The sequence below is a fragment of the Anopheles moucheti genome, chromosome 2 (genome assembly GCF_943734755.1).
Source record: "Anopheles moucheti chromosome 2, idAnoMoucSN_F20_07, whole genome shotgun sequence".
Taxonomy (NCBI): Eukaryota; Metazoa; Arthropoda; class Insecta; order Diptera; family Culicidae; genus Anopheles; species Anopheles moucheti.
The window spans coordinates 18,328,361-18,340,992 of NC_069140.1; the positions used below are offsets into that span (position 1 = coordinate 18,328,361).

A 12,632-nucleotide genomic window follows, 5' to 3' on the forward strand; every position below is an offset into this window, starting at 1 on the left:
TCATGCGTTGCGACTGTAGACGTTGTTTTGGTTTGCACTAGGTAGATAAGTGCGACCAGACTTAATAAACAGTTTTTGCTGACGCCGAGGTAAGCGTGAGATTAATACGGTTCCCTTGCCTATGCGAAATGAGGCTCGTGACCATGTTTGCATGTAAAATTTATTTTAAATATGAATATAACGGAAAAAAATCAGACATGAGTACATATAAGCTATGTGATGTTTCGATACAAGTTCCCAGGTGCATTGGTGACCTTCGGTTCAAGTTATTTACATCATTATAAATAAAACATCCTGTGGTAGAATACATAATTTGAAAATGTAAGCAGGGTGATTCGTAAGTAATTGTCCTACTTAAATGAACAGGACATTTTAAGGGTTTGCACAATTGCATCACAGTTTGATGCATAAACATCTGTGCATGTGCTTTGAAGTATATTAACGCCCAAAGATATACTATATGCATTACACAAACGAAAGATGTATGGAGTGTCAGAGATGTCAAACCCATACATTGCGGGCATGCCCGAGTATATGGTTAAGAACAGCATTTAAAAAACATGTAAATTTAAAGGAAAGCAAACTAGTAAATAAACTTACCTTGAACAAAGCTCAAGAGATTAAAATTTCTCTAATTTTGCCTGAAACTTCAAAGAAATACCGCAGTCGACTATATCATGTTTCATCCGGTATCTTGCTATATTTCTTTTCTCGTATTTCTTTTTGCCGATTGCTGCAGTACATCTAATACCATCGTTTACCAATTCCAATGCTTGCCCAGCACTCGACTGTAGTATATATCGTTCGGAAGTTTTACATACTACCTTGCATAGTTTGACGAATATTGTATGTACATAGTCGTTTTCTCGTTCGGCAGCGAAGCAATCTATCAACAAATCGTTCGATTGAGAGGTGTGCGACGATCGGCAAAAATGGTGTGGTGTCTACCCCGTTTAACAAAAGTGGGAACAGATTAATGCGACAAATCATAACAGCAAAAAGGTTGCAAGTTTTCGTTGACTCTCTGTCGATCAGGGTGAGTTATGCTGTTAAAATTGGGTGAGTAAACCTGGGTGGCTGTGCCTCGTTGATCACCCTCATTCAAGCGTCTTAGTTGTCCGATCGAGGGCAAAGAAAAAGCAGTTGTAAAATCAAAGTTGCTCTAAAGCCATTCCGTTTTTTTTTAAATTATCAATTGGCTGTTGGGTATTTTTCGGTTGGTATGCAACATTCGCGCTTAGGTGATAAATTCACTTATTGCTTAAGAAGTAGGACTGTCGGCATTGTCGGCGGATTTCGCTGCAACGCTAGCCTCAGGCAGACCGTTAACGCTCGAAGTGACATATCCCGTGTCGTTACTCACCTGATGAGGCAATTGATGAATGGTCAGTTGAGAGTTTAAGTTCGTGTTACAACCGGTGCTTTCGTTACTACCGGAGATCGACGTCGGTGGCGAAGCTGTTGCTAGCAGGCCCGTGTACAGATCATCGAACGAGTGAGCCTGACTGCTGAGTGAAGAAGAGATGCCATCGAATACGGACACCGAGGAAGCGGGACTGTCGGCCGTGGCCGGATACAGTATACCACCGGCCGTTGAGACAGGTGTCCCGTTTTGTTGTAAACGGTGCTGTTGAAGATTCTTGCTGGAAGGTGTGCCTATCGGTGGCTGCTGCGGTCGTTGCAGTTCTTCGCCACCGATGCTAACACCACCAGGATTGCCTTCCTCCACATCGTCCACAGTTGTGGTGGATGCTGTTTCCGCTGTTGAACTATTAGCCGCAGATGGTTTATGATTCACTTTCATGCTATTGCTACTAGTTCCACCCGATGCAGCTAGGAAATAATTTAAACGTTCGAGCGATTCCAGATCCTGCTCATCGGATTCCTGTTCGCCGATATTCGCTTTCGGTTGCTTCGTGGCAAACAAGTTATCTAAAAAGAAATGGGTGAAAACAGGCGTAAATGACCTATCGGCCCATCTTTAGCAAAATGTTCTTGCAAAACGTTAGATACCTCCGAATTCTCCCGTCAATGGCTGCTGTTGTGACCGTAGCTGCAAATCTTGCATCTGCTGCTGAAGTTGTCCTAGCTGATAATCGCGCAAAAAGTTTTTCGCGTCCAGCTCAAGCGAAGGCGTCAACAGATCGGCAGTGGTGGATGTGCTGCTTCCGCCGGACACTCGGCTGTCCATGAAATCGGTCAGCGTGACGCCGGTACTGGTGCCGGAACCGCTGCCCGATCCCACCGAACCGGAACCGGGACTGAGATCAGAAAGGTGCAGCTGAGTGTCTGGGTGCTGCTGTTGCTGCTGCTGCTGAAGCTGCGCTTGGTGTGACTGTTGCATCAAGTGTTGCAATGACACGGTGCTTGACGCCACCGGCACACCCAACCCTCCAGCTCTGCCACCGGTGGGAGATGACGGTGCCGGTATGGCCGTTATTTGAATGTCGTGCGTATAGTTTTGTGCCTGTTGTCGACGCATCTTCGACTCATTGATGCTGTGTATGGTAACCTTGGCAAGGGGAGAATATTGTACAATATTAATATCACTGTACTAACAGAAGAAAAACGAATATGTAAACACCACACTCACCTCACTGTTGAGCCGTTGGCCCGGTTGTAAGTTTTGTAGGAAGGCAAGATCATCGTAGCGTGTTCGGTTGCTCATACTCCCCGATGGCAGGCTTCCGAGACTGTTACCGTTAAAGAATGCGCTAGGTGCTTCATCGTCGCAACAGTGCGTCGCCAAACTTCCGGATGGATCTGCACCACCCAAATACGAAAGACCGTGTGATCGTTCCGAACCAATGGCACTGACATTGGATGTTCCTGCTTTCGACAATCCCGGTGCACCGTTGCCAGTGCCGTGATAGTATCCAGGCGGTCCCATCATACCGCTTGCGCCGTACGCGCCGGGAGTTCCAGAGGGTGCTCCGTGGATCATATCCTGCCCAGATAGGTTGTAATGATTGAACGACGAATAGTGAGACTCTCCTAATCCGCCCACATTAGTGGTGCTCGGAGAAGATGAAGGCGCGATGAAGATATCCTGACCGGTACCTCCATTCATGTGCTGCCAACTACGCCCGGGCGCTGGTGGTAATCCACCACCGATAACACCCTGCTGCTGTAGCGAGTTTTGCTTTTGCTTTTGAGCATTCTTCATCTCACTCCCGATGACGGATTTACATTTACGTGGTCCCATACTGTCATCCAGCGCTGGTGGAGGATATTGCTGAAGGTAGGCCGGTACGTTGCCGCTACCGGGCATCATTGTACTGGGACAGGACGATACGGCAGCAGTAACATGCGGTACCGTGCCCATCGGTTGATGCATATTCCCAGAAGGTGGCATAATTCCATTCTCCACCAGGTAGGCTGCGTTAAATGGACGGAACCCGGTCACCTCCGGTGGGGCACCGCCAGATACCGCATGATGCAGTGCCGGATTGCGTATCGTAAACATTCCGTTGTCATTTTTGAAAATCTTTGCAGGCTGATCGTACCCAAGCGTCATCCGTGCGCCCTGTACGTCCGACATCATGGGTGCCCCGGGCGGATGCATCCCGACACCGCCCATACCCATCGGCCCGCTGTGGAACATGGGATTGCGTAGCGTAACAATGTTGCTTCCGTCCACTAGGTGATTGGCAGCCAATCCCTCGGTGCCGGAGCTAATGGATGTACCGATTGAGGAAGGAACATGTTCGCTTTGCTCCAGATCTTTGCCCCTGTTTTTGCGCCGCTTGTTGCGCTTTTTACGATCGGTCCCATTTTCCAGGGAAGATTGTTGTTGCTGCTCCTGGCTCCTCAATTTGCCCGTATTAACCATGATAACCGAGTCCTGCTGTCCGGGCAACGTTATCGGTGACATGGGATTTACGACAAACATGCCAGCATTTGGCGAACCGGCGGCACCATACGCACCGGGAAGCATGGCGGCCGAAGTGTCGAGCGGCGGTGTGACCGGCTTCAACGGTACGCTAAGCTTTCGGATTGATTCGCGCTTTAGCCGCAGAGCTTCCGCCTGTATCGCATCGAGGCGCGTCAGCGTAATTCCGGGTGGAAGATCCAGCCCTTCTGCACGAATACCACGTTTCAGTTGCTCCATAAGGCTGTTGCGAGCGCCGGAAGTACTGCTGCTATATTCATTACCATTGCCAACTGAGCCTATAGGTACATTCGCTTGTCGTGGTTTGCTGTTGCTAGCTTCTTTGCTGGCGCATGATTTAGACGCGCTGTTGCCTATACTCGTAGCCATCTGATTAGCCATTTTCTCCTGCTGAGCCTGGGCTTGCACTTTCGCCTTTGTTGCTTTGGCCGCATTTTGTAACAGCTGCGATTGGATGGTTGCTTGCGCTTGCTCAAGCTGGCGTATCATTTGCTTTCGCTGCCGGTTCGATAAACCGGGACTGTCGAGCAGGGCACTGATTTTCTCGACCATTGCTTGTGCTGGTGTTTGCTTCTTTGGTCGCGATTCCGGACCATCACCATTCCCAATGGGTGTTCCTGCACTCTTCGCCGAACCTTCGACGTCATCCCGGGTTTGCTTCCCAGAACCAGCTCCACCGGAGGCTGACGGGTTTGGTTCCTTTTCTGGTTTGGCTGCTTTCTTCTGCGACGATTTTTTCTCTTTCTCCGTACCTCCTTTCGCCGCAGCAGCTGGGACGGATCTGTTCGAGTTGTCCAGTTGTCCTTGCTGTTCAGTTGCTCCGGTAGACGACACTTCCAGCATGGATTCTTTCGATTTCTTCTTCGAATCCTTTACCGATACGTTCGAGTTTGGCTGTTGGTGGGCAGAGCTTTGAGGTATTTCTTCTTCCTGCAATGGGGTCACTGATTCTATTGCCGGTATCTCTTCTTCCTCTTCAATATCTGACTCGGAATCATCCATGTTCAGCAGTCGGAACGCGTTGTTATCGAACTCGGGATCGATGAAAGTCTTGGGTGCCTTTTTGCGTACGATCGTTTTGGTGGATGCTTCCACTGAGGCTGCAGTAGACTCCACTGTAACCGCTGCTTGCTGAGATTGTGCCTTACTCTTGTTTTTGCTGATTACATTTTCCCCTACCACGGGTTTATCGTCCTTGATTGGTTTTTGTGCTACCGCTGTTGAGTCCTTTTTCTTTTTTTGTGACTCCTGCGATTGACTGCTCTTATTTTGCACCCCTCCAGCAGTCTGCTGCTGTTTCGATTGAGATTTTGTTTGTTGCTTAGAGCCTCCTGATGCATTCCCGCTTCCGCTGGATACAATGGAGTCTTTGCTTTGCTTTCGATTTAGAACCTTTGTCTGGGATGACGATGAGGACGATGACTTTTGCTTCCTTTTTGACGTTGATTTCGCGTCTTCTTCGTCACTATCTAGCAGATTTAGTCGCGCAACTATTTCATCTATCTCCTCAATCAGTTTATCCTTTTTGCGATCCTTTGTATTCTTGCCCTTGCTTAACTCCACCGTCGGTACGTTTGCGGACGATGATGCTTTACCTTTGCTTCCCTGTTGATCACCGCTGGTGGGGATCGGTTTGGTGGCGGGTTCTTTTTTGATGGGTTGCTTATTCAACGGCGCCTTAATGTTGCTTTTGTTCGCGACACCGCCTATTTTACTGGATAGTTGTGGTGAATTCTTTTGCATTTCGAGCAAATCTTTCTTTAAATTCTGAATTAACCAGAGCATCTCTGGATCACCCTTGCAGTTAGTCTGGAGAGTTTTTATCAGCTCCTGCTCGCGTGTCAGATCGTCGATTCGTGTAATAACACTATCTTTAAATGGCTCGATATGCGCAAGTGGATCATCGCGATCTGGGTCGAAGCGATTCGTGTTTTGTAACTTTGCTTGATCGATCGCAACAGGACCATTTTTGGTTTGTTCCCACAGTGTGCCCGGTTTATCATAAAGATTGCTTAGATCATCGGCATTAAGCGGTTCCTTGCTTAGCACCATCTTACCATTGACGAACGTGTACAATATTTGATCTTGATCTGGTGAATCACCCTTCGCCGTAACCGTTATTTGTGGCTGCGGATGGGGCAAGAAGGTTCGCTTGATCGTGACTAACTGTTGGGAAGTGGCCTCATTGTGTCCGGCCGGCTGCTGGGGTTGCTGTTTAAACTGCTGTAAATGGTCATGTATCATTTGATTCTGCTGCTGTTGGAACTCGCCAAACTGATGCTGTCTTTTCTGTTTGTAATTGTTGATCGATTCGTGTAACTTTGCAAGCCTTGCCGCATGTACATTGTTGTGTGCTTTTCCCGCAGCATTGAGGGTCGATGGTGGTGGCGGAAGCATGGCACCCGGTGCCACCTTTCGCCCGCCGACCTGCACGTCTCGTGGTGCATTAATGCTTTGCTGACTCGGTTTTTGCTGTGGCGCAGTGCAGCACGATGGCGGAGCGGTGAATGCTTCCAGCTTGAATGGATATTCCGGAATTTCACTTCGTATGCTGGTGACGAGCCTGTTAATTGTGGCGTGCAGCTCATTCTTCTGCTGCCGATACGTCTGTATCTTGAGCGGCAGCTCTTTCCGTTCCTTTTTGCTCAGTCCCGACTGGTCTTGGAGATGCTGTAGGGCTTTCTGCTCATGTTTCTGACAGTCGTAAAACCGTTGCCGCAAAACTTCCAGCTCTGCTATCAGTTTGAGACTCTCGTTCAGCTTTGCCTTCTTTATCGTATCCGAATCTTTACCGGTCGCCGTCGACGCTGTCGTGGTGGATTTTTTGGCTGGCTGGATGCTTGCTGTATTTGTTGACTGCTTGTGTTCACCTTTTTCGGCCGACTGCAGGCGATTTGATTTGCCGCTGCCCTTCGCTGGGGCGTTGCTGGCACCTTTAAACGTATCGTCTCCTTCGATAAATCGTAACAGATCATCAATAGATTGAAATCGATTTCCCTTGTCGGACGTTGAAGGAGCGGTTGCAGATTTATCACCCTTTTTGTTTGATTTGTCAGCAACAGTGTTACTGTTGCTGTGAGCAGATAATGCTGTGTTGTGCGGCACGCTTGCCTTACCGGCTGATCCTACCGGTGTAGTGGCGTTGTTGCTTGTAACCTTCTTCACAGCAACCGCGTTAAGGCCCTTCGCCGCAGCCGTGCCGTTGTTAGATGTAGTTTTTTGCTCTTGTTTGTTCTGCAATTTCTTCCGCAACTTTTCACGTGTTTCGTTTGTCCGTTGATTGTGGTTGCATTCCTAAAAACAAAGTGCGCAAAATTACACAAAAAAAAGAAAATGCGTTAGAGTAATAGCCAGCTTGCGAAATAGGAAAAGTTTGAAACTAACTAAACATACACTCTGCCCGAACAGCGTACAATAATAGCACACGCAGGATCCTTCGGTTTTATCTCCACCGGTTGCACTGACTGGCGCTGTTCCACGATGGCACGACTTTTTGTGATCCTCTTTCGAGTGGGCAGTACTTGCGCTAGCTGTAGATCCTTGCGCTGTTGTACCAGCAGCCGGTCTCGTTTTCGAACCCGTTCCTGCCTTTGCACCTGGAGCGTGCGAAGGCATCCCGCAGGGACATGGTTTGCTGGTGCTGTGCGTTTGTGTCGCTGCTGCTGCTGCTGGGATAGGAATGGTTAGCGTACGGTTTCCGTTAGCAGTTGTTGGTTGTGAGGCGGAAAGTGATTTCGGTTTCACGGATGCACCGTTTGCACTAGCCGTGGTACCTTCCTGCTTTAGTATTGATTTTCCGGCTGGGGTACTGCTGACCGATGTCGGTAATTTACTTGCGGCCAGTTTTGCAAATGCAGATAGTTTTGCGGGTGTTTGAAGCTCTGAATTCGTAGCCGTTGTCTGTGCAGTATCGCATCGCGGTATCGAACAGGTTGATGCTGTAGGTATATCTTTAGGGTTGTTTTCATTTAACAATGCTTTCGATGGAGAAATGGCAGTTGCGGTAGCGGATGCTTTGGATTGTGGCGCTACTAGCGCATTCGTAGCAGCTACGCTTTCCTTCTCACAGCTCGAAGATATCACATTTACTTCCTTCGAATTACCAATCTGCTGCTGTTCCGTGCTGTTCGCTGCATCGGTAGCCTCTGCCAGCCTCGTTCCCACATCGGATGTGGGAATAGATGATTTCGTTACCTCGCTTTCCACATTCAAATCGACTTTCGATGGTTCGTGGGCAGCTTTCGGAGTGCATGAATCATCACGCTTTAATAGTTTGCATGCATTCATTCCTCCACCCTTCTCCAGCAACATATTCCGTTCCTTCAACAGTGCTTTCAGCTCCATTTCCAGCATGCTGCAAATAAAACCAAAAAAGTAATGAATTAAAACCGATTACATAAATGACGCGCATCAAACGTACTTCGTGCGCTGGGTTAGCGAGTCTCTGGCCAGCGGGTCGAACTGTTTCGACATCATTTCTGACTGGGATAGAAACTCCGTCACGCAACTATTACAAATACAGGTGCAACCTCTGCCCTCATTTGCACTCCCGTTCGCGACCGTCGAGGTAACCATAGGTTCGATAAACGATGAGGCGGCTGCCGCTGCAGCAGCTGCAGCGGCCGCTACCGACGCTGCTGAAGCTGTGGAAAACGAACAGGACGACGAGGACGATGATGAGGTTGAGCTAGACAAGCACGATGAGGAGGAGGAGGACGAAGAGGACGATCCGGACGATGCAGACGTCGTAAGCGTCGCAGCGCTGTGCGTTTCCAGCTTCTGCATTAAACTTTCGCGCATCCGGCTGGGCGAAACCGACCGTTCCCGGTCCCGCTCGTAACATTCCACATCGAAGACGATGTCGTCGTCCTTCACAAGGAAAAACTTTGTAAAATACTGATAGAACACATTGCGCGGTGGTTCCTGCGTGTCGAGCATGAACCATTCCGCCAAATCGGACGCGCGTGGCAGATTAAGCGTAGGGTTCTGCAGCGGCCAAAACATATCGACGAACCGCAACGGGTGCATCTGATCGTCCATCTCCTCTTGCCAACGTTTGCTGCACAGCTTGCGCAGCGAATTACGAGCCTTCGTGTTCCAGTTACCCTTCATGATGCGCCGCGGTTCCTCGCTGACCGGTTTGTACGAATGTATCAGCAGCCGGGACAGGTGGATGGGATAGTTTATCGCGATAATGTTGACCGCTACGCGGCAAGCAATCGAGGAGCAGGGCGATGCTTGGAAGGTGCAAAAGCGCGTCGGTTCCAAGGTGTTCCATCTGTACGGTACTCGATCGGGGAGATGCTTGAATATGGCCCACGCAATATGGTAAAGCTCTTCATTTTCACTCGACGATTGCATTTGCGGAAGGTAGGCGGCAGCATCCTGCTCCTGGTTGTCCTTTTGATCGTCCAGTTTCGGGTCATCGTTTTGTAGCCGGGAGGCTGTGTTTGCGCATCCATTTCGCTTTCCAGCATCACCGTCGGTTAGCAACATCGATGAGGACAAAAGTTGATGTGCGTTTACCACCGCATTATCGTCATCGCAGCCGGGTACAGTCTTGCCTTGACTTTCGAGCAATATTTCGATCATGTTCGCACACGTACACATGCCGTACCGTTCGTTGACTTCCTTCTTCGGCCGGTATGGAAAAATCCCACCACCGATAATGCAAGATAGACATGCACACACCCTAAAAAGAAACGAATTTAACGATTTGCGCTACAATTGTTTCGCACTGCAGGTAATATGCTCACATGTTGTGCGTGTTCAATGGACGATCACACCCGGGACACTTAACGACATCGGCTGCGTTCGTCAGGCGCGTACTAATGCCGGGTATCCATTTCGTTTTCAGACAGTGCACCACGTACTCCCATGCCAGCTTCCTGTTTTTCAGCTCCATCCACTCCGCTATCGGTCGTTCGGGCTTTTCAAACAGTTCCGGCGACTTCGGCATGTAGCGTGCACCGCGTATGGACTGCAGCAGCGCGTGCACCGTCTTGATGCGGTGACGCCGCTCACAATCATCGGTCGAACGGTGGTACTCATATAGCAGTGGCCACACATCAACCCACATGAGCGCAATATCTGCCATTTCCTTGTCAAACTTTAAGAACCGCGCAACCAGCTCTTGATACTCGCGTTCCGGTAGGGTACCTCGCATCTGTTTCATACAATCCGGTACTATGCTCTGCACCTCGTAGTAAAAGTAGCGTTGGAAAATGCGTTGATTGATCAACCACCAGGTGAGCCCGAACTTGACCATATGACACTGCTCCAGGACGTTCAGCAAAGGGGTGACGGTTCGCGCGGACTGGCGCAGCTTCTTGTATCCGTTAACGATATAATTCAACACCTCGGTCGCGTTAAACTGGCGACTACCGTCCTCCGGGTTCTCGGTGACCAAGTCCTCGAGACCGACGCAATACACCTGCACGATCGACCGGAGCTGAAAGCAGAGCAGCTCGAAGAGCTGGTGCGGATCACGGGTGCTCAGGACGTTCGTTAGCATCACGAAGGCCATCTCGTTCGACAGCGGCAGATTGGATGCGAGTGAAATCTGGATAATGTTATTCCTGCTAAAGCGCACATCCGTTAACCATTTCAGGGACGATTTGCTCATCAGCTCCATGTACTGATTGAACAGCGCGTTATCCTCGGACCTATGGAGAGAAACACATGATATGCGTTAGAGCGAATAGATGCGGATTCACCCACCGCGGGATTAGCGTCACTTACTCCGGTATCAGATCGTAGTACTGCTTCATCAGCAACTGCAAGCGATCCCACAGCGAGTTGTACTGGCAATCCTCCGCGTACAGTTTCATCACCACTTCCCGCGACGTGTTGCACATTCGACAGCAGCAGTCGAGCGGAAATACATTCTCACTGTGCTGTGGCTTTTGCTGATTGCCCGCACCGTCTTTATGGCATTCGGACGAAATGGGTTGCGCCGTACAGACACAGTCACTTTCCGGACACGTCTCGTCCTGCTGTTTTTCCATTTCACCCTCGTCCACATCGACCACTCTCATCTGTGCCAGCAACTCCACATACTCCTTCCAGCTGCGGCCATAACGACAATCTCCCGTACAGGTTTCCTTCGTCATCGGAACACTGTCGACGGTAAGGGACGAGCCGATGTTTCCGTCCTCGCTAGGAGTTGTCGCTGCGGCGGTCACCGTACTGCCACTGTTACCACCACCCGTTTCCTGCAGCAAGATGGACATTTCGCGACGCACACACTCCGTTCGTTTTCCCCGTATTAACACGTCCTATTATAATCTTCCGGTTGCACTGCACACCTCAATGTTGCTGCCCGGTGCAGAACAGCTAGGTTGTGTTGTTTCGATACCCACCAACTGCTACCGTGTATAGCACACATACACACATACACGCACAAGCACGCACAAACACACAGTTTTCACATCGGAAAAGAAGGTGCGCACCTACACTTCAAGTCGCGTACAGTCCCAACGCAAACGGTCAATGAAAACGGTCTCCACTTTCCGTCCCTATTCCGGCAGAGCGATGGTTATTCAATCCTGCCGAAACCGGCGAGGCAAAGATGTGGAACAAGTGCCTTTAAAATAACACCGCTTGGTTGAATCTGACAATTGTAGCGTAAAGTTAGTTGATCCGAAATCACCAGCAAACAACGTGTATTCAGAAGCAAGGTTGTTATGCGGGACCAGGTCGCGAAATGCACCTCGGTTTGACATTTCATCATTTGGCATAAGGTGGCATTGTTTACGTGCACGATACGCTGGGAATGGAGGCATTTTGAATTAAATTTGGCTTAATATTTGTCAAAACATTGGTGAACAATGCAATCGTACCGTTTGTTTTGTTTGGTGGCAACATTTTGCATGTTTTTTGAGTGTTTTTGTCGATAAACGTACAATGGGCGTAAAGACATTACTGATGTCGGCAAAAGTTGGGCTTTGACAATACCTGGTTGCTTGATGCCAAATGTATACGGAAAATGTTGATGTTTTTTTTTACCATCCATGCGATCGAAATAAATGTACGCATTCTGGTCACGTATTAATCTAGAGTACAGACCATTAAATAATGGGTTGTATTGTGTTGTAAATAGAAAAAGATCTATTTTCATCATGTAATTTGTAAGTCTTGCATGCAAGTTGCCTTTGATGTACAATTGTTCCGACAAGTTGCATGACATTGCTGCAGTTTCGGTTACACGTACACACAGAAAATGCCAGAACCGATCCGAGGTGGAGTTCAAACTTAATTTAAAAACCTTTACACGCTAATTTCTTGAGTTTCGCTAAACTAGCTTATAAAACATATTTTATAATCTGTTGATGTAATAGCAGAATGAACCATTTCCTGTATTTGATTTGAATTTTAGAGACTCTATGTAACACAAATCAAGTTACAGCTATATTCAAATTGAAGGAATTTAAACTTCATCAGTTTGGAGAATATTGAACATATGTTGCAACGTTCTAAGTTCACGTGTTGCCAAGTTCTATCCGTTATCATTGCCAATACGTAGTGGCGTACACCCTGTGAACCGTGGAATGGATTTCCAATTTGAACGTTTGCATACATTTAGGCGAAGTTCATTCAATACACAGCACGGCGAAGTTACATTATGTAACGAATGACGTAATACATCTATGTTGTATCTATTCCAATTTAAATCGTTTTACATGCCATCACACCACTGTAGTTTGTTGGGTGCGAAATTTGAAAAAATATTCCAGAACTA

The 12,632-nt window shown here is 48.4% G+C and overlaps 1 protein-coding gene across 1 annotated transcript; it reads right to left on the reverse strand.

Moving 5' to 3' along the window:
- Nucleotides 1-690: 690 nt before the first annotated feature.
- LOC128310473 (uncharacterized) lies at nt 691-11,171 on the reverse strand. Its single transcript, XM_053047120.1, has 7 exons — nt 10,634-11,171; nt 9,649-10,557; nt 8,313-9,584; nt 7,277-8,246; nt 2,594-7,186; nt 2,014-2,512; nt 691-1,932 (listed from the first exon to the last, which is right to left on the reverse strand). The coding sequence occupies exons 1-7, from the start codon at nt 11,122-11,124 to the stop codon at nt 1,262-1,264; spliced, it is 9,405 nt and encodes a 3,134-aa protein (XP_052903080.1). The 5' UTR covers nt 11,125-11,171; the 3' UTR covers nt 691-1,261.
- Nucleotides 11,172-12,632: the final 1,461 nt, after the last annotated feature.